General features: G+C 40.0%; 1 protein-coding gene across 17 annotated transcripts in view; it reads right to left on the reverse strand.

The window, feature by feature from the left end:
* BBS9 (Bardet-Biedl syndrome 9) overlaps window positions 1–20,140 on the reverse strand; it is a 437,000-nt gene that overhangs the window by 360,163 nt on the left and 56,697 nt on the right. For all 17 annotated transcript variants that reach the window (XM_073332921.2, XM_073332920.2, XM_073332918.2 and 14 more), the window contains one exon: window positions 5,928–6,109. In XM_073332921.2, the coding sequence (XP_073189022.2) occupies window positions 5,928–6,109 (182 nt within the window). The remainder of the gene's footprint in view (window positions 1–5,927; window positions 6,110–20,140) is intronic.

Below are 20,140 nucleotides of genomic sequence, written 5' to 3' on the forward strand. Positions count from 1 at the left end.
CAAGGGGTTCAGAGTGTGGGAGGGGACTCAGGGCTGGGTGCAGGGGGACAGGGCTCCGGGCATCGAGATGTGCCCCATGAAGACCAGACAGGGACTAGAGTGGATTTTCATTCGTTTATCAATAGTCCTAGATCCCTGAATAGCATGATCATCATCCAGACCAAATCCAGTGCTTCTTGTTGAGTTGGACCTTTGAGAAGGCAATCGTCCAGGTAAGGGAAAATCATTATTCCCTGTTTGCAGATATGCCACTACCACCACTAGGGTTTCGGAGGAAACTCTTGGTGCGGTGGATAGGCCGAAAGGTAGTACTCTGTACTGGAAGAATTGATGTCCTACCGTGAAACGCAGGTATTTCCTGTTATCTGGGTGTATAGTAATATGAAAATAAGCATCTTGGAGGTCAAGGGCTGGAAACCAGTTCCCCTTTTGCAGCGCTGGAAGTATCATGCCCAGTGTCACCATTTTGAAATTTTGAGTGCATATGAACTTGACTTTCCTGAGATCCAAGACAGGTCTCCATCCCCCATTCTTCTTCTGGGTCAAGAAGTAGTGGGAGTAGAACCTCTTCCCCATGTATTGCGAAGGTATTCATTCCACAGCACCTAGTTGTAGAAGATGGTTGACTTCTTATCGTAACAGGTGCTCGTGAGAAGGGTCCCTGAAGAGGGATGGGGTAGGTGGTCGGGAGGTAAAAGGGATGGTATATCCCGATCGTACGATCTCTTAACACCCATTGGTCCATGGTTATTGATGCCCAGATGTGGTAGAATGGGCGAAGGCGGTATCAAAAACATGGGGATGGATCGGGTGAAAGCACTGCCTGGTGAGAGAGGTCATCCAGACCCTTGACCAAAACTTCAAAATCCTGGCTTGAGTGAAGCCAACTGAGAAGTAGACATTTGAGCTTGAGGTGCTCTCCATCACTGCGACCATTGGCGATGTCTTTGGTACTCATATTGTTGCTGTTGTTGTTGTCAGTTAGTTTCTGTCAGCACCGGTGGGGTCACTCTCGTCAGTGCTGACATTTGTGCCATCATATGTAGCACTGATTTAGTGGGCGCCATCGGTGCTGACTTGGTTTTCTCAGCCAGTGCCAACTGCAATATCAGCGCCAGGAGCGGATGCATGATGCCTGAGGAGACACTCGGCACCAGGTCCCTTATGGGTGAATTTGGTGCTGTGCAGGAAGCATGTTGCCATCTATGGCACAACACAGTCTCCTTTGTTCGGGACTTGGCGGAGCCAGGACCATCATAGGTGCTCACCAAACCATGTGTCTGCATCGGGGGTAGCAACCTGGCAGGAGACCGCCTATTTTTCCATGATGCTCTCTGCGGAGAGGTCTGTGCGCTCTTCCTCAGTATGTTAGAGGAAGGCGTGTCTCCTGGGAGAAGAGCCCAGAAAGGAGGTCCACTTGTCTGGCTCTGATTGGAGAGATTTCTTCATCAGTATCATTTTCAAGGAGAGATCTTGGTCACGCCGGGCTCTCACGTTCAGATTACCACAGTGGGTGCATTTTTGCAGGATACGCGTCTCCCCAAGACATCAGGCACACAAAGAGTATCCATCCGAAACCGGCATTACTTCACAGCAAGAGCCACAACACTTAAAGCCTGGGGAGTCAGGCACCTCTGACGGTTAACTGACCCCGGAGTGGGGACTTTTTTTTCCCTTAAAACTATCACTAACACTAACTATAATTTGTAGAAGATTAACTAATTATTTACACTTCTATCTTTTTTAAAGGTTTGGTGAGAGTAACGAACATGGTCCCTGAGCTCCGTCTTTAGCTGAGAAGGAATTGGAGGACTCAAGTCATGCACGCGCTACGCAGGGCACCAGAGCACTGCGAGACACCTACTGCACATGTGCGACCCAGGTGGACACTGCTACCATAAATCTCTGATAGACGGCGCCAGGACGCACCAACACTTGAAGTGGAGCACCCACAGGGACAGCACTCTAAGAAGATCACATTAGAAGGCAAACATATCAAGAAAGTAGAATAGTTCAGCACCATATTGGCCAATGGAGATCTCAGAAAGGAAGTGACATCAAGACACCCACTGCATTTTCTAAACTTAGTAGTATACAGGAATCAAAGATCTATAACATCAGAACAAAAGAGAATTTTCAATTCAAACATTATCTCAGTGCTAACATGTGGCTGCAAAAGCTGGAGATCTACCAAAACATAAGACAGAAAACTAGACACATTCAAAAATAAGTGCCTAGGAAAGATTCTGGGCATTGGTTGGAAAGACTATTACCAGTGGAGAGATCCATGAAATCACCAACCACAAGTTCATTTCCACCAGACTCAGAAGGAAGCATTGAATGCATTTGGGGCATGTACTCCAGATCCCAAAACACCGACTCGCAAATGAAGCTGTCAAATGGAAACCAACTGATGTGAGAACACCCAAGAGAAACCTTAAGAAGAACTTTTAGCAGGGAGGGCAAAATAGTCTAATCACAACACCACAGAGCAGATGGAAGCAGCAGCAAATGACAGAGAGGAATGCAACAGACTAGTTTCTGCCCTGTGTGCCTATTTTCACAAAAGGGATGTAGTAATAAATAATATGTACAGTATGAAATTATAAGCAGATTAACATGCATAGTATGATTTAAGAGTTAAAAGAAGGCATTTTAAGTTGCAGCATCTTTAAAATGGTGAGACAGCCCCAATTTTTTAAAAAGTAATTTTAACTCCTGTCATAAATATAAAGGGAAGGGTAAACACCTTTAAATCCCTCCAGGCCGGAGGAGGAACCCTTTCACCTGTAAAGGGTTAAGAAGCTAAGATAACCTCGCTGGCACCTGACCAAAATGACCAATGAGGAGGCAAGATACTTTCAAAGCTGGGGCAGGGGAGGGAGGGAAACAAAGGTTCTCTCTGTCTGTGTGATGCTTTTGCCGGGACCAGAGCAGGAATGCAGGTCAGAACTCCTGGAAAGAGTTAGTAAGCAATCTAGTTAGATATGCGTTAGATTGTTTTGTTGAAATGGCTGGTAAATAAGCCGTGCTGAATGGGATGTATATTCCTGTTTTTGTGTCTTTTTGTAACTTAAGGTTTAGCCTAGAGGGATTCTCTATGTTTTGAATCTGATTACCCAGTAAGGTATTTACCATCCTGATTTTACAGAGGTGATTCTTTTACTTTTTCTTTAATTAAGATTGCTTTTTTCATTGTTCTTAAGATCCAAGGGTTTGGGTCTGTGTTCACCAATGCAAATTGGTGAAGATTTTTATCAAGCCTTCCCCAGGAAAGGGGGTGTAGTGCTTGGGGGGATATTTTTTTGGGGTGGAAGACCTTTCCAAGTGGGCACTTCCCCTGTTCTTTGTGAAACGCATTGGTGGTGACAGCGTTTAACCTAAGCTGGTAAGAATAAGCTTAGGGGGTCTTTCATGCAGGTCCCCACATCTGTACCCTAGAGTTCAGGGTGGGGAGGGAACCTTGACAACTCCTAACTCTTCAAAGTATTTACTTGTATCTTTTTCAGAATTACTTTTATTCCCTCATAGTAAGTCTATTTTAAAAAACAGGTTGCATACCTTCCTAAAAAACAAAAAATGAAACCCTCACATAATAAGAAAAAAATTAATATAACCTTAATTATGGGGTATCTATCAATACTTCCATAATCCTGTACAAACTCTAACATCTAGAGTGCATAAATGTTTCAAATGTACTACAAATTAAATGTAGTTACCTGATCCACTTAATTGACAACATAGCCTAGAGAAAAAGATTTTGGTGAAGAAAGGAGTGTCAATTCAAATTTTCATGCTCATTTTTTAGAGCCAATGGGAGATGTCACATTCAAGTCCTTTCGTTATCTAGGCGGGGAAAAGACAGCACTTAAGAAGTTTCCCAACTCTCTTCTACAAGTAGAACTCAAGTATGCCCTATAGTGACCACTTGTATCGATAAGAGGACAGTTCATTCACTATGCCTATTCAATTCTTTTTGCTAAGATTTCTAAAAACATTCTTCTTAGTGCCCATTATGATGGTGAGAATTTTATCATATGGTCATCTCTACATCAGGAACTGGACTGAGATCACAAATCCATCTCACACAGATCATCAAATAGCTGTCAGATAGTACCAACTTTTGGTCACTATCAGCTGGGCTAAATTCAATTGGTGGCTAAGATGTGAAAGGCTCTATTCTCAATCATCTGAACCATCCAGAAAGCTCTCACAAAACGTAACAGTTAAAGTAATAAAGAACACAAGACCATTGCTCACACATGAAACCACAAGACAGAAAAGTTAATGGTTCACTTTAGTTTAAAGGTTATGTATACAGTATGAATGACTGCCTATGTTCCAGAATCTTTGGTACTCAACTATCCCTGATTAACAGTTAAGAGTTTTTTCAAAGATATGAGAAAAAAACTAAATGTAACCCACAACATGCAAAAACTAAAAGGCATTTATATACCCCCCCAAGTGAAAGATTTCTGTTGTAACAGGGATTTTCTGAGAAGCTTTACATGCAATTAAAACGAGATCAAAACCTCACTAACATTTCTCCAGGAGACATGATTTGAACCTGAAGGTTCACACCTTGCAGTATGCTCAGCGTGCTGCCAGTCTGGGATCCCAGCCGCCAGCCCCGCTCATCCTGCTGCCAGCCTGGATGGACAGAACCCTGGGCTGACAGCAAGCTCAGCAGGGCCAGCAGCCGGGACCCCGGCTGACAGGGGTCGGCGGACAGAACCCTAGACCGGCAATGCAAGCAGCAGACGGAACCCCAGACCCGCAGCGTGCTGAGCTGCTCAGCCCACTGCCAGTCTGGGGTTCCGGCCACTGGCCCCTGCCAGCCGGGGTCCCGGCTGCCAGCCCCGCTCAGCCCGCTGCTGGCCCAGGGCTCCGTTTATCCAGGCTGGCAGCCGGGACCCTGGCTGGCAGCAGAGTGCCACTAAAAATCAGCTCGCATGCCACCTTTGGCACGCATGCCGCAGGTTGCTGACTCCTGATCTATAACTTGCAGAAGCAACCTCATGAATCCAGTAATGTGCAGGTACCAGGGTTTCATTTCTGACTTTCCTTAATAGGAACGATTTTCTTCAGTGTATTTTTAAGAATTCATTTACCTGACCCTGGCAGGCACTGAAACGTATTTAAACTACTGTCTTTCATAATTTTAGCTGAGACTATTTTTTCACAATTCCCAGTAAAATTGTATGCTTGTGATTCTCCAGGCAAGATAATTGAGTAATTTAAAAACTCAGCTACTAAAAATGTAACCTTGGATGGAACGGTTTCCAAATGCTGTGCCATAAGTTACGCTACATTTGGTCAAGTAATTAGGTGTGCATGTAAATTCCACAGTTTGAAATGATCGCTTCTTTAGTGCCGTGCAACACATTGGTAACCCCTTTGCCATATTCAAGTATTTCCGATTTTGAAAGAGGTAACAGAAATGTGACTTTAACACAACTCATTCTTTGTTAATTTCACAACATTCTAGAAACCATGTTTAATAAAAAACAGAAAACTGGCAACACTTTTGTTCTTTCTAAAGCCTGAGAAGTGCACTAGACTATATTTGTGAAATTACTGAATTTTTCTTGCCTTTTTATAGGAGACTATACCCCACTGTCAGTTTTTTCTTTGAAGCACAGCACTAATAAGCTTGCTCCGAGATCTGACATAGGCCTACCACAGGGTCCAACAGGCATAATGAAAACAAATACCTTATGTGTCCAAGAGCCACAGAGTATGGTTTTGTTTGCACATTTGTAATTAAGAGACAGTGAAATGCTTTGACCTGAATACATTTAATATTACATTTTCTGTGCACTGTTAAGTATGGTCAAAGTAGAACAATGACAAAAGTATGGAAAATTGCCATATAAAAGTTAGGTGGTTGTGGTGGTACAGTACAACTATATGAAGAACGGATGTACCTTGTGTTTTTGTGGACTCCTTGATGATTTTCTGAAGCTCTTTCATTTCTCTGTCAAGTTCTTCATAGTTTATTTCCCTAGATTCAACCTTAGGAGCCTGGAACAGAGAAGGATCGGTACCAAGGTAGGAACACTGCAGGTGCCCACTGTCACTCAGAGTAACTATAACACCTTTCAAATCTCTGCATAAAGAGAGACAAAAGCTCATTAAAAAATTGAGAGGAATCACACAATCAATTATAAAACTCTGATACTGTTTCTAACAGTCTGCCGCTATAATGATATTTTAAACAAATCTTTCTTTAAGATCATTTGACCAAACAAGAAACAAACACTTGTTACATTCACATTAATAATAAAAACAATCATGTTTATTATGACACTGTCCAGGGACCAAGCAAGAATGCTGCCACTGCCCCTGTTTTAGGCACTGTACATACATAGAATATGATAAAGTCCCTGACCTAAAGAGTTTACAAATTAAATACAGGGTAGTGGAAAAGGACAGAACAAACAGAGTAAATAATAGATGGTTGCAAACATCATGTTTGTTTTGGTTTTGTCTTATTTAAATCCATTCAGTGATATTAGGTTAGGAGGAGGATTAGTTAAATGAAAAGCCTAAGGAAAGGGAGGAATGAGACAGGTTGGCACAAACAGCCGATCAGTGGAGAGACTGTTCAGAGTGCCAGTCTCTGGCAAGATACTATCTGCAGTTTCTTTCCCAAATATCAATTGGCTGTTTGGAGGGAAATGCGCCATACTGGTCTTAGTGCCCCCCGGGAGGTCTCGCTTGCACTGTTCTGGGTCCAGTGGATACTGGGGGCAGGTGGCCCTGGGTGGGCCCCATTTTACCCCCTCCACACTCCCAGAGCAGCAATACCTACTTGAACTGCTTTCTTCAACTAGTATACCAAATATTTTGTTCCATCTAATCATGTACCATACATATAAAACATCTTTGAAAAGTATTTAATAAGTCACTGGTAATTAAAGGAAAGCTGTCACCCATTCTGCTTAACTTGAAATTTGTTATAGGTAGGAAGAGGATTTTCTCAACATGTACTAAATAAACAGTAAAGCAATCCTGTTAATGTAAGGCAATAATAAACCGGTTTCCATTCTACTTTTAAATTCTATATGTGAAACCAACTTTAAGGTTTAGTATTTTTAAAAATCATGATAAGTCACCACAGTCTTGGCCTGCAATATATTCTTATTCAAGTCTTAGGCCTCTCCAAAATAGACGTTGACATTGCTGTCAAATATGGTGATTTTCTGGTGTAGAGACTAGGATGAAACTACCAAAACTCCAGGTAGTTTCTAGATTCAAAGCTTCACTTAGATGATCAAGGCTAATGTACCATACCACTATACTACCTAGGCCTGCCTAGAAGATTTCATTATACCAAGTTCATGCTGTAATATTACTTTTAAGAAATGACTGAAATACTGTAAATCATGTACAGTAACTCCTCACTTAACGTTGTCATTATGTTCCTGAAAAATGCGACATGATTTTAAGCGAAATGATTTTAACCAAATCCAATTTCCCCATAAGAATTAATGTAAATGGGGGAAGGGGTTAGGCTCCAGGGAAATTTTTTTTTTGCCAGACAAAAGGCATTATATATATTTTAAACATGCAATTTAATATAGGTATTAAACAGGCTGGCAGCCCCCCCCCCCATCAGCTCCCCTGCACCTGCCCCCCCCCCAGCGCCTCCTGCCTGCGGACCCCGTGGATCAGCACCTTCCCCGTTCCCCCCGCCTCCTGCCCGTGGCAATCAGCTGTCTTGCAGCGTTCAGGAGGCTTGTGGGAGGAGTGAGGACGCGGCGCGCAGCCTCCCCCTCCGTCCCCTGCCTCCTGCCTGCAGCAATCAGCTGGTTTGCAGCATTCAGGAGGCAGGGCAGGGCAGGGAGGGAAGAGGCTGCGCACCACGTCCTCGCTCCTCCCCCCAGCCTCCTGAATGCCACAAGACAGCTGATTGCCATGGGCAGGAGGCGGGGGGAACAGGGGAAAGGTGCTGATCTGCAGGGTCCGCCAGCAGGCGGGAGGTGCTGGGGGGGGGGGGCGCGTAAGGGGGCTGCCAGCCGTGGACAAAGCAGGCGGCCAAATGACATTATAGGGGAGCACTGCACAACTTTAAATGAGCATGTTCTGTAATGGAGCAGGGACGTAAGATCGAAACAACGTTAAGCGAGAGTTAAGTGGGGAGTTACTGTATTTGACAGCCATTTGAGAGCCTACCATAATATACCTTCCATTAAAAAATTCTGGGTTTATAAAAATAGTAACTCAAAAATAATGGTATTTCTCTGACGATTGGGCATTTGCATACACTACAAAGTTCAAGCTTACACATTTTGTTTAACCTTTGGGGTTTTTTTCAGGGGGGGAAGCAGGTTGTGGGTAAGGAAAAGAGTTATTCAAGTGTAAAATACTAAGGACTAGTACTTAAGTGTGACTAGGTCTACAGTACTAAATGGTCTGAATCAACTTCATTATTATCAATGAAGCTAAGTCAATATAAACAGCTGAGGACCTGGGATAATATGTTCAAAAGTAGCCTCTGAAACTGTAGCTCTCCCTAGGTACATTTATGTTTGGCAATCATATATTTTATTGACATCTAATTTATGAGCCAAACCAAAGTTGAACACACAAATCAGTCATTTACACACTTAAGTAGACTGTTGCCTTTGCAAATGCAATTTGCCCTCACATAGCCAAATTTTGGTATACCCAGATATTTATACACAAAAAATGGTGAGCACAATTTTAGCAGCTCACTTAAAAACCTTTTGAATATCTGAACCTTAAAAATAAAACTATGCCCATTTCGGCCAACTGCTCTTTCAGTCATTAAGTCCTTTAAAGCTGCTACGAATCAGAAATGAATGAGTTGTTTTAAGAAAGCAGCATAACAAGCAATATTTTTCCTTTGCTTCGGCTAGCTTTTTGAAACGGCTTTATGCTCCTGCTGGGTCCTAAAATCTATGGTGTTTCATATTTATTTAAAATGAAATATCTACAATTATATGAAAGCCTTCTTAACTATTTTTCTCTTGTTAATTCTTTCTGTGCATTTGTGGGTACATTAATATGACAAGAGGGATGTAGCTAATGAGTTGTAGCAAGTGAATTATGATGTATTAATTTTTCTGTTGGAATGTTAGTCATCCAAACAGATTGCTTTATTTTCTCAGGCTTTTAAAATATTGTTTAAAGATGTATTTAATAGTTTTATAGCAGTTTCCGCATAGCTACTGCACCCATACAATATCCTGCAAAGGCCATTGCTTCATTTGGCACATTTTACACTCAATCTGCGATTTCAATTACTTGTTAAATTTCTTTTATTGACTGTTTTACTATACATCACACAACAGTCAAAGCAACACTGAATCTGAAGAGACACTTTAATATTGAAGAAGTTAAAATATGAAACAAATTATTTTGGTATTTAAAATAACATTACTAAACAAAGCAACTCCTACACACATATGGGAATAATTTGAAAATCTACCTTTTATTGGATTCTGAATAATAATAATGGCATATTTTTTTAGGTCTTCTCTTAAAAAATATATTGTGAACAATTTGTTTTGTTACAAATTTAAATGCTTTCCTATTTCCAGTCATACAATAACAAATCTGTAATTCAAATAGCTGGCTTCATAAAATTACAGATTCAACTACTCTGATTCTTATTTTAAAAACAAACTAAAACACTACTCCATCACTTTTGCCACAATCAATTTTTACATTTTTTTTAAAGTATTTAGAGTTTAATAGTCAATATAACTTATTTTCACATCAGTCTTTCACGAATTACAGAAGCAGCTTTGTTAATTTGAATGATGGCAGTTGTAAACTGCTAAATTAGAAAATGCTTTGTGGTGTTACTTTTATTTGATTGTTATTTATCATTTATAAAGAACGGAATTCAGAAATTAATTCCTAGGCAATACTCAACGACTTTATGTCTGATTCTCATAGACTTTAAGGCCAGAAGCGACCAACATGATCATCTAGTCTGACTTCCTGCACATTGTAGGCTACAAAGAACCTCACTCACCCAACTCCTGTGACAGACCCCTAACCTCTGGCTGAGTTACTGAAGTCCTCAAATCATGATTTAAAGACTTCAAGTTACAGAGAATTCACCATTTACACTAGTTTAAACCTCCACGTGACCTGTGACTCATGCTGCAGAGGAAGGCAAAAAAACCCCAGGGTCTCTGCCAATCTCACCTGGGGGGGAAATTTCTTCCTGACCCCAAACAGGACAAAGCAGTTAGACCCTGAGCATGTGGGCAAGATGCACCAGCCAGACACCTGTGAAAGAATTCTCTGTAGTGACTCAGAGCCCTCCCTAGTGTCCCATCGCCAGCCATTGGAGATATTTGCTGCTAGCAGTTGTAGACCAGCTACATGTCATTGTAGGCAGTCTCATCATACCATACCCTCCTTAAACTTATCAAGCTCAGTCATGAAACAAGTCAGGTTTTTTGCCCCCTCTGCTCCCCTTGGAAGGCTGTTCCAGAAAGTTACTCCTCTGATCATTAGAAACCGTCACCTAATTTCAACTTATTGATGGCCAATTTATATACATTTGTTCTTGTGTCCACACTGGTACTTAATATAAATAACTCCTCTCCTGCCTGGTATTTATCCCTCTGATATATTTATAGACAGAAATCATATCTCCCCCTCACACTTCTTTTGGTTAGGATAAACAAGACAAGCCTTTTGAGTCTCCTCTAATAAGGTATGTTTTCCATTCCTCTGATGATCCTACTAGTCCTTCTCAGCACCTGTTCCAGTTTGAATTTATATTTCTTAAACAAGGGAGACAACTGCACACAGTAGTCCAGGTGAGGTCTCACCAGTCCCTTGTATAATGGCAATAACACTTCCCTATCTCTAGTGGATATATCTTGCCTGAAGCATCCTATGACTGCTTTCACCTTTTTCACAGCCGCATCACATTGGCAGTTCATAGTCATTCTGTGATCAACCAATAAATCCAGGTCTTTCTCCTCCTCTGTCACTTCCAACTAATATGTCCCCAACTCAGCAAAAATTCTTGTTAGTCCCTAAATGCATGATTTGCACAATTAAATTTCATCCCATTTCTATTACTCCAGTTTACAAGCTCGTCCAGATCACCTCCTCTCACTTTGGTAACCTTGTTGACTTCACTGGACTTACTCCTGATTTACACCAGTGTAAGTGAAAATTATAGATAGATTATAGATACTATAAACCATGTATCCAGAATGTCCCCAGAAAAGTTCCTCACTACCACTTTGCACCACTTTAACTGCAGCTGGGTAAAGTGTTTGATAAAATGAAGGATAAAGATCAGAAGAATGGAGAGAGAAAAGGGCTACCTAACATGAAGGAATGGGAGAAAAAAAATGAGGCTTCAACTCAAAACAACCTGTTCATCTGAGATACTCTCTGAGGTTAGAGCCCTTGGCTGGGATTTTCAAAGAAGACCTAAGGGAATTAAGCACCAACTACCAGTGAAATTTAATAGGATCTGGGTACCTAACTCCCTTAGGCTCCTTTGAAAATCCCACTCCTTATGAGAAGTCCTTGAGAAAGGTTCTAGTAAAGGAAGGAAATAAATGCTCTCATAGATAAGGCTTCCCCATCCTGTTCCATGGAGACAGTCTTAAAAAAAATCCATTTGTTCACACACATTGGAGTTATTTTAAAGATACTTATATTATGTATTTAAGATGAAATGCACATCAGTGATGAGGCCAGCACAAGGCACAGACAATACTTGAGTAGCACTGAAGTGGTGCTTTTTGACTAGTCCACTTTTTCGGTTACATGGCAGGTTTTGAGTAGTGATTTCAAAAGACTGCCAGAAACAAGTCCACTTAAAGAGACACATGGGTTGTGCCTGATGAAAGAAAAGAAAAGGAGAGATGGAAGTTGATAATGTCACATAGCATGGGAAAGGTAGAGGTCAAGTTAAGAATAAAAGGTCATGACTAATTAAAGTGGAGGCAAAATTTGGCTCATTTTTACACATGTAAGACCAGTGAATGGGGAAGGGAGAGATTTCAAGGGGACAAGATCAGAATTTGGCCAAAATGTCACTACTTGGAATGCCAGCAGGACTCTCCAACATGCAGTTCTATTATAATACTCTTCAGTCCAACATGGAACTTGGGGTACATTAACCACAAGTGAAGTGACAGTAACATTTTCAGGTACCATATGATTTTTCCACCTTTTGTTTCTGGCAAGTGCAATATGCATTTCTTAAATAATGATAAAATGTTGAATTAAAAGTAGTTGCCTATAAACATACCACACTGAGGTGCCAAATCAGGTATGAATTATTTTGTGATAGGGCACCTGCAGGCACCAGGAGCCTTTAAAATTTGCAGTTCAATCATCAAGGTCAAAGGTCGTTCAATGAAAGATGAAAAAAGAAAAAAATCTTTCCAAGTGACAGAAGAAAATAAAGTGACAGGAATTGACATCCCTTTTTCCTATCAACTGAAAAAAAAAATCCTGTTATGTTTGGGTCATGGACCAAATTACTACTGCCATCTACTGGTGATCATAATATTATACCGTGTAACGAAATGTTTCCATGCTACTGCCTGGAACCAAAGAGACAAATAAAGCAACTTGTAAATACAAAATGTCTGCTGTTTCAAATTAAATGAGTAACAGGATTTTTCATTTGTTTAAACAAGATCAGTATAATAGTCTGACAATCTATAAGTAATGAAATTCTAGCAATACAGTATATATAAACTGTTAATATTTTCCATTGGAACAATAGACACAACCCTGGCAGATTAGGCAAGTGATGTTAAGCCTACATTACAAATTAAAGATAATTTTATATACCACACTCTTAATTAGAAATATAGTGATCAACAGCAAATTTCAAAAAACCCAAATGTAATAATGTATTTCTTTCCATCAAAATATTTATCTAAATTCACAAAAGACCACTCATTTTTCCTCTGCTTTAAAACTCGTATCAAATTAAAAAGGCATCTTGTTAGAAAAAGAAAGCATTATGTCAATGTTACTTATGCCAATGTAGTTAGTTTTACATCATGTCTTGATCCTCTCTTGAAAACACTGGATTTTAATTCACCCAAATACATTACTTCCAGAAGGAGCTCAGCCTACCAGCCTCCAAGTGTTTCAGAAAGACAAGCCTTTGTCATGTATAAGCTGAAACATACAAAGAACATTCTTCTAGTTCACTTAACAATGTGCAGTTGACTAGTCCTTCAAGTGGACAAATCTAAGGCCTGACTATGGCCCATCTTTGCTCTAGTGTACAATTTATGTGCTCTAGTGTACAATCACTTCCACAGCGAGTGCACAGGGAGTAACAGGGTCTGCAGAGTCACTCTAGAAGATGGGAGATGGTAGCATAGCTCCACTGGCAAAGTGGAGAACATATGCTCTACCAGGTATAAATCTAACATATTTGTTCTCACCCAGGAGCAGCAAGGAGACTGGGAAAGAGATTTCAATTACCTAACTCAGAATCACCCTCCTCCTGGGCAGTTACATTACTCTGGGTAGCTTGTTAACTAACAACCTAGCCCTTAATTGACACTTACGGAATGAAAAAATTACCATGTGTGGTTTCTTGTATTAAAGGTTACTGTGTATTCAGATTAAAAAGTTTGGTTTGTTTTAAGATTTTGACACAACCAGACAAAGCAGAGAAAAGACAGGCAATTCAAAGGCATAGAAAACATGAAGCTTTAAACTATGATTTCTTTTTTGTTTCTTTGTCTATATGAGTTAAGGGCTAAGGTCTAGATCTTGCAAAAAGTTATGCAGATGTTGAGAGTTAACATTTAAAAGTCAAAGTTCCAAAATATAATTAATTCAGCAGAACGCTCATGACATCATATTTCAGATTATCACTCACTACTTGCAGTGCAGTAGCTAAGAGGGTTCGCTGCATTAGCAGAAGTGAAAGTAGATATGCAGTTTGATAAGAAAGCAGGAGGACTTTAACAAAGAGCAGAGCCACCAGCCCAACCGTGCAAGAAACAGGACAAAAATAAAATTTATAGTGCGGTGTTATACAGGATAACATTGGAGTTATCAGTGAGGAGAAAATAAAGAAGAACTGTGACATACCTAAAGAAAACCTCCCACTGCCTCACTTTCTCATGTTGCTGGAAAAGTAGTAGCAGACCCAGCAGGGAGCATGTGCAAACAACCCTACACTCTGCCTCTGTGGGAAGCCGCACAGAAACTAGTATTCCTTCATCTGTGCCTCTTCCTCGGCTGCCTACAATCTGTGATGTAGGTCCAGAAGTCCCCAGTTGGCAGTCAGGTATATTACAGCTTCCAGGAGTCCCCTAGTGGCAGCATGTGTTAATGCACCCTATAGCAGATCAGTCACAGTATGCAGTACTTCATTGGTGGGTCCTAGTCCCATTAGCCCCTAATAATCAGCTACCTCCAAAAAAAAAAAATATCATCCATCCATTGTCTCTGTAGTCTCCCCCTCCTTCTATAATTCAGTTACTACCATCATCCACTACACCCTGGGCATTTTTGCTATAAGGAATTGACAAGAGATGTAAAATATTGGATTGGCAAAACCTGCACAATGTTTGAGAGTTTTTGATTATAACAAAAACCTCATTTAACTGCTGATAACAGATTAGCTCTTTAATATTAAGCAATATCACCAGCAAAACTAAACAACTAGCTATAAATAGGCCAGGGAAAAGGACATTCTGATTCACAAAGAGCCGCCATGACGAAAGAACTATTACGTCAGTACATTTTACCATAAAAGATATTCTTAATGAGCCATAGATGTGTTAGAAGCACTGTAAAATAAATACACGTCAAAAAAACAGTTGTGAGTTTGTCTTGGTAATGTTCTATGTGAGACATGATATAAGATACAAAGAAAATGAATTATATATTTTACAAATAAAGGTGTAACCAATGACGAGTGCACTTACTTTGCAATTACATCGTAGGCCCTAATCCTGAAAAGACTCATAGTATTGCCTATGACAACTTACCCAGTACCACGCTGTACTGTCACCAGTCTGTTCAAAGTGGACCCGCTCAGTGGGTCCTGTATGCATCCAGGTCGCCTGGATCTGAATAGAGTCTAGTCCCTGTTTCTAGCTCTGTGTGTATAGGGCACAGTCCCAGGCACTAACTCTTGTTTGACACCCTTCTTTGGGTTGTGTGGAACTGCCACTGAGCCACCCTAGACCATGAAGCCACTACCTGAGACCTTCCAAGCTCCTCCAGCCACTTACAAACACTACCCCAGAGCTCCACCGAGGCTGTGGGGGTCTCTGGGCTTCTAGTTTAACTCTTTTGGGGACAACATGGCAGAAAAGAAAGGAGCACAGGCTTAGCAAAAGAATTCCTTAACCACAGAAACTATACTCTTAAAGCACTCAGGAGTTGCAGGTCCTTGAAACAACAAAAGTCTTGAGACACACCCTCCCCTAGTCTGATCTCATCCTTCTTGTGACTGAAGTTTGTCAGCATTTCAGGCTGGGCAGAGTCCATCCTGCCCTCTCTCTCCTGCAAGTCCTGCTTATATGTGGCAATGGTTGGCTCCCCCGCAAAAGGGCAGAGCCCTGCACTTAAGTTATGCCTATACTGCAGTCTAAGCTGTGACTGCAGCTCAGGTAGGCATACTTGCACTAGCTTTATCAGTGCTTGGATGGCTAAAATTAGCAGTATAGATGTGGCAACGTAGTAGTCTTCAGTGTGGGCTGTACAAGCCCGCTCAGAACCCTGGGTACCTACTTGTGTTGCTGAAGCCTGTGCCACCCCATCTATACTACTATTTTTAGCAATGCTAGCTTGGGTAAAGCTATCCTGGGTATCTCTACCTGAGCTGCAATCACGCCATGGAGTATAAACAGACCCTCTATCCCTTTGACATCAGTAGGATGCTCCATTACACACTTTTTCATCATGCTTGCACCACCTTGCGGACCCTGTACAGAAAAATCTTTGTTCAGTGAGTAGTTTAGTGAGTGGTGAGCCAGTAGTTAAGAGTTGTTCAAAATAGATAGCCCCAGATGGTTCTCAGTGATAGTCTTTCAACAACATGTCCAAGCATTTTTTTCAGGGCAGGACAACTGTCTGAAATACATTACAGTAAATTGCCCTTACGCAAGTCTAGCCTAGTGTTCAACACTTAGTACAAAGTAGAGTTCATAATTTGGTACAGACATGTGCCATTCTGTCACACTGCCAGCCACAAACATTCAAAAATCATGCAATTTTAAAAAGTTAAAAATATTAAATTTAGGATTCTTTTTATTTGTCTTCTTCAAGCTTTCCCCTGCAAAGATGAAACTAGGAACTTGCTTTTTTATTTTCTTTTTTAAATAAAAGCTGAAAATCTCACACAGTCACAAGACTCTAGGAGCTAGGGCTTTAAGAAAAAACATCAAATATCATGAGGCATGCAATTTAATCAGGAGAGTTGGCAACAATGGATGCTATTCTTTACACACGGCAAGTAGGCCCATTCAATTCTTCAAGTTCTACCTCTCCAGAAAGTCCTCAGACATTAGAGAATTTGCAGAGTGTAAAGTTAGGCACATATGGAATTTTCTGCAGGCTCAGAGCCCTACTTAGGTAAAGAAATACAATCACACCACATATTTTGTAGCACTATAAACAACAAAAAACAATCTTTTCAAAGAAGCCTTTAAAAATGGCAATATTTTGTACATCTCTAGCCAGTACGGTAGTAACTGCTGAAAAATATAAATTTAATTACTTTCTTCTTTCCTACCAAACATTTCCTTAAAGTGGAATTAGGTGTAAATGTAGAGAGAGCTTCTAAAAATCCTTGTGTTTAACTTCTCAGATCAGACAACGTATTATTATGGCATACTCAAATTAAAAAATACAGCCGTTCAGTTCATACTGTGTGTCATAACTGGCATCACTTCTGTTATAGCACCACCCTGCAAAAAAATGGAAAATCTTTCAGCAAACTACAGACTTTGATTCCTGCAGTTTTCTTTCCATCAAATTGTGTAGTAAGTGTTAAGTTTTGCCATTTTTATATGGTGATGCTTTAGCAGTTGTGGTGATGTCAGTTATAATAAGGAATAACAGATGGGCTGGAGTGAAGAACAAAGTATTTTCTAGCATCTGGATAGCTGTACAAACAGAATAAGTGGTGCTTTTATTTTTAACTCCACCCACTACTACCCGTTATTTGATTGCATTTTTACATCTTTTATACTTTCATTCAACTATAATCTTTCTTCATATTTTTCTCATTAACTTCAGTTCCTGTTGCCTTTGTGGTGTTTGCAGACACACAGCTGCATACAATGCATTCACCTAACCACACAGTCCACTATATTTTTGCAGTAGAGAACAAGTCATAACTTCAACTTTGAATCTGGACCAGGTTTACATTTTCTCACTCATAAATTAATCACACATTTTAATTTTCTTTTTAAAAAATTATTGGAAGCCTAAACTCCATAAAACCCAGCATATTTGATTTTTTAACTAACAGTTAAACTTCATACTTTTGAACTACAGTATTTTGATTAAAACTTTCCATAAAAATGTGCTAGTCAAATTGCTAGACTACAATTCAGTTTCAGACTTACAGCTCAATCCTGCAGATGCACGTACCTCAATTCAGCTAAGAATTTAAGCACATGCTTTGGTGAACAGGGATAGGCTGCTGAATTGGTGCCTTAAGCACGTACATAATTTTACACACAAGTAGTTCCATAAAGTTATGTACGTGCTTAAACGTTTGCCTTGTCAGGGCCCACGTTATAATCATATGCATGAGATAAGGCCTCGTTCTGTGTGGCTACTGAAAAGTCTAGAAAGAAGCACACACATTTTACTTGTTCTAAGTAAAAAATACAGAAATAAATTATTACAGGATTTACTAGACAATTTTGTTATGTAGCTCTAGGAATAAAAATTATTGGAGTCTAAAACATTGCAAAGTTTAGTTAAATAATTTTGCTAGAAAGCAACTTTTTTTTATTTAGCCACTGACTCATAATAAAGTAATTTCCTAGTTACTAATTAATTACTTATAGGAACAGGTTTTTTTTAAAATTTAGAGCAAGTAGTAAGTTTATCACATGCTATGGCAGTTTCCTCTCAATAGTTTGTTTCCCTTCCACATGTAAGAAAATGAACATACATGTAAGTTTAAGTTCAGTGGAAGAGAGTATCAGTACCAGTCCCTTGAATGAAGGTACTCAATTTGTCTTGCTTTTTAGTATCATCCAACATCATAGGGCAAGTGCCAGACTAGTCTGGGGATTTAGGAGGAAGCAAAGGACAGGAGCAGGCGGGTAGGGTAACGTACCTCTCCTCTACAAATAGGCTTTTGAACCTGCAGATAAAGTGGCAAGAAAATTCTTGAAAGCAGCCAGTCATTCTCCCTGCTCTCATGGTCATAAGGCAATCAACCCCATAAGCACATCATGTGCACATAGTGCACATGATGACAGATATCAAGCTTCTTCTCCATTCCATACGCACTCTGCTTGGCTATGGTTATCATTGATGGATGCCCCCAACTGAGGACAACAGGGCTAGAAAACCAGAAACAAGTAGCAGAATGAGAGTGTGCACCAAACACATACATACAGAAAACAAAAATGAAAAAAAAATAAAATCAAACCAGGCAGAATGATACATGTGAGAACAAGAAAATGGTCAAAAATAAAAGAGGAGAGGTAGCAACAGCAAGGGCATGGTGCAAGGGTGAGCACATATTCACCCCCAAAAGGAGGCTCCAAACAAAAAAAGGTTGGATGACTGAAGAGCTGAGGACAAGACTTCCTGCCTCTTTCATAGTTGTACCATAAGCGTTATGATGCTGATGTTGGGGAAAGCTACTGGGATCACAAAAGGAAAGCAGCTGGTAGGAGGAAGAACATATGATTTGGCCTACTGCAGCAGACTATCATTCCAGTAAATTGGATACTTGTCTCCAATAGTTGCCTTACAACTCTTCTTGCAATGCACCTAGCTGATTTTGCAATATGTACAGAAAAGGGGAAATTCCTGCCTGACACCTGCAGTGATCAACTGGTACCATGAAGCACAAAATATGGCAAGCCTTATTTTATCATGTTTAATTACAATGCTGGTCATAAGAATATTCAGTCCTTCTGTAAATTCTATTAAGGGATAGATGGGACAATTACAGTTGTGTGAACTATTTTAACTTTTCTCAACGTTAATAGCAAGAGCCGGTAAAAGGAGATGCTATAGCACAGCCAATACTACCCAATGTCTTGTGACAGAGACATAAAATGAGAGAAAAAAAAAAAATCCTTCCCATATAAATAGTATTAGAAAGAAATTTCAGATCTGAAAACTACTTTCTGTTGTCTTACAAGTTATAAAATTGCATATTGCTACTTTAGATTAATTTCTTCAGCCAACAATTCTTAAGTGATACAGTAGTCACTGCATTTCTACATTTGAGTCTGTAAAAATATTCTTCACCAAAGTTTTTACTACATTACTTATAAACTTCAAACAGATGCTTATTTTTTTACTATTCCTTAAACAGAGTCATGACCTAAAATATTAACACACTAGCCTCTGAGTAGATGACACACATGCAGTGGTTGGCTGATGCAGATGTTCATACATTAAATATGGCACACTGTCATATGGGTTATGGCTCATCCCCTTGATAAAGAAGATGTACAGGAGGACTATAGTGGTCTTTTGGAGTTGAGTGGAGGGTGAGTAAGGATTTAAAGCACAGATAAGGCTGACTAGTAAGTTAAAGTGAGAGCATATTTGAAGAAGACAGAAAATAATTGACTAAACAAATGACTTTCAGATCCCAGGATGAGTTTGCTGGGTTGGCAATTAGGGGGGAAAGATTTTTTATTTGCAAGTTTACAAAGCAAATTTGATACAGTGTCAATGAGATAAACATGGAACCCCACAATGTCATTTTTTACAGCACCATTTTTCAGGAGACAAATATAGCCAGACTTGAAGTTCAGTACAGAATTAAGTCTGGTTTCACCTTCTTAAGCGGTCCTGGTTTGTTTTTAAAGTATATGCCCTACTTTTATTTCATGAGTTTTAAACATTTGAACTTTTTAAAAAGAAATGTTTTTCCGCACCTAAAACGATTGATACATAATTATTACCTTAACTCCATCTTAAAAAAATT

This window comes from Lepidochelys kempii, chromosome 2, assembly GCF_965140285.1.
Source record: "Lepidochelys kempii isolate rLepKem1 chromosome 2, rLepKem1.hap1, whole genome shotgun sequence".
Lineage (NCBI taxonomy): Eukaryota > Metazoa > Chordata > Testudines > Cheloniidae > Lepidochelys > Lepidochelys kempii.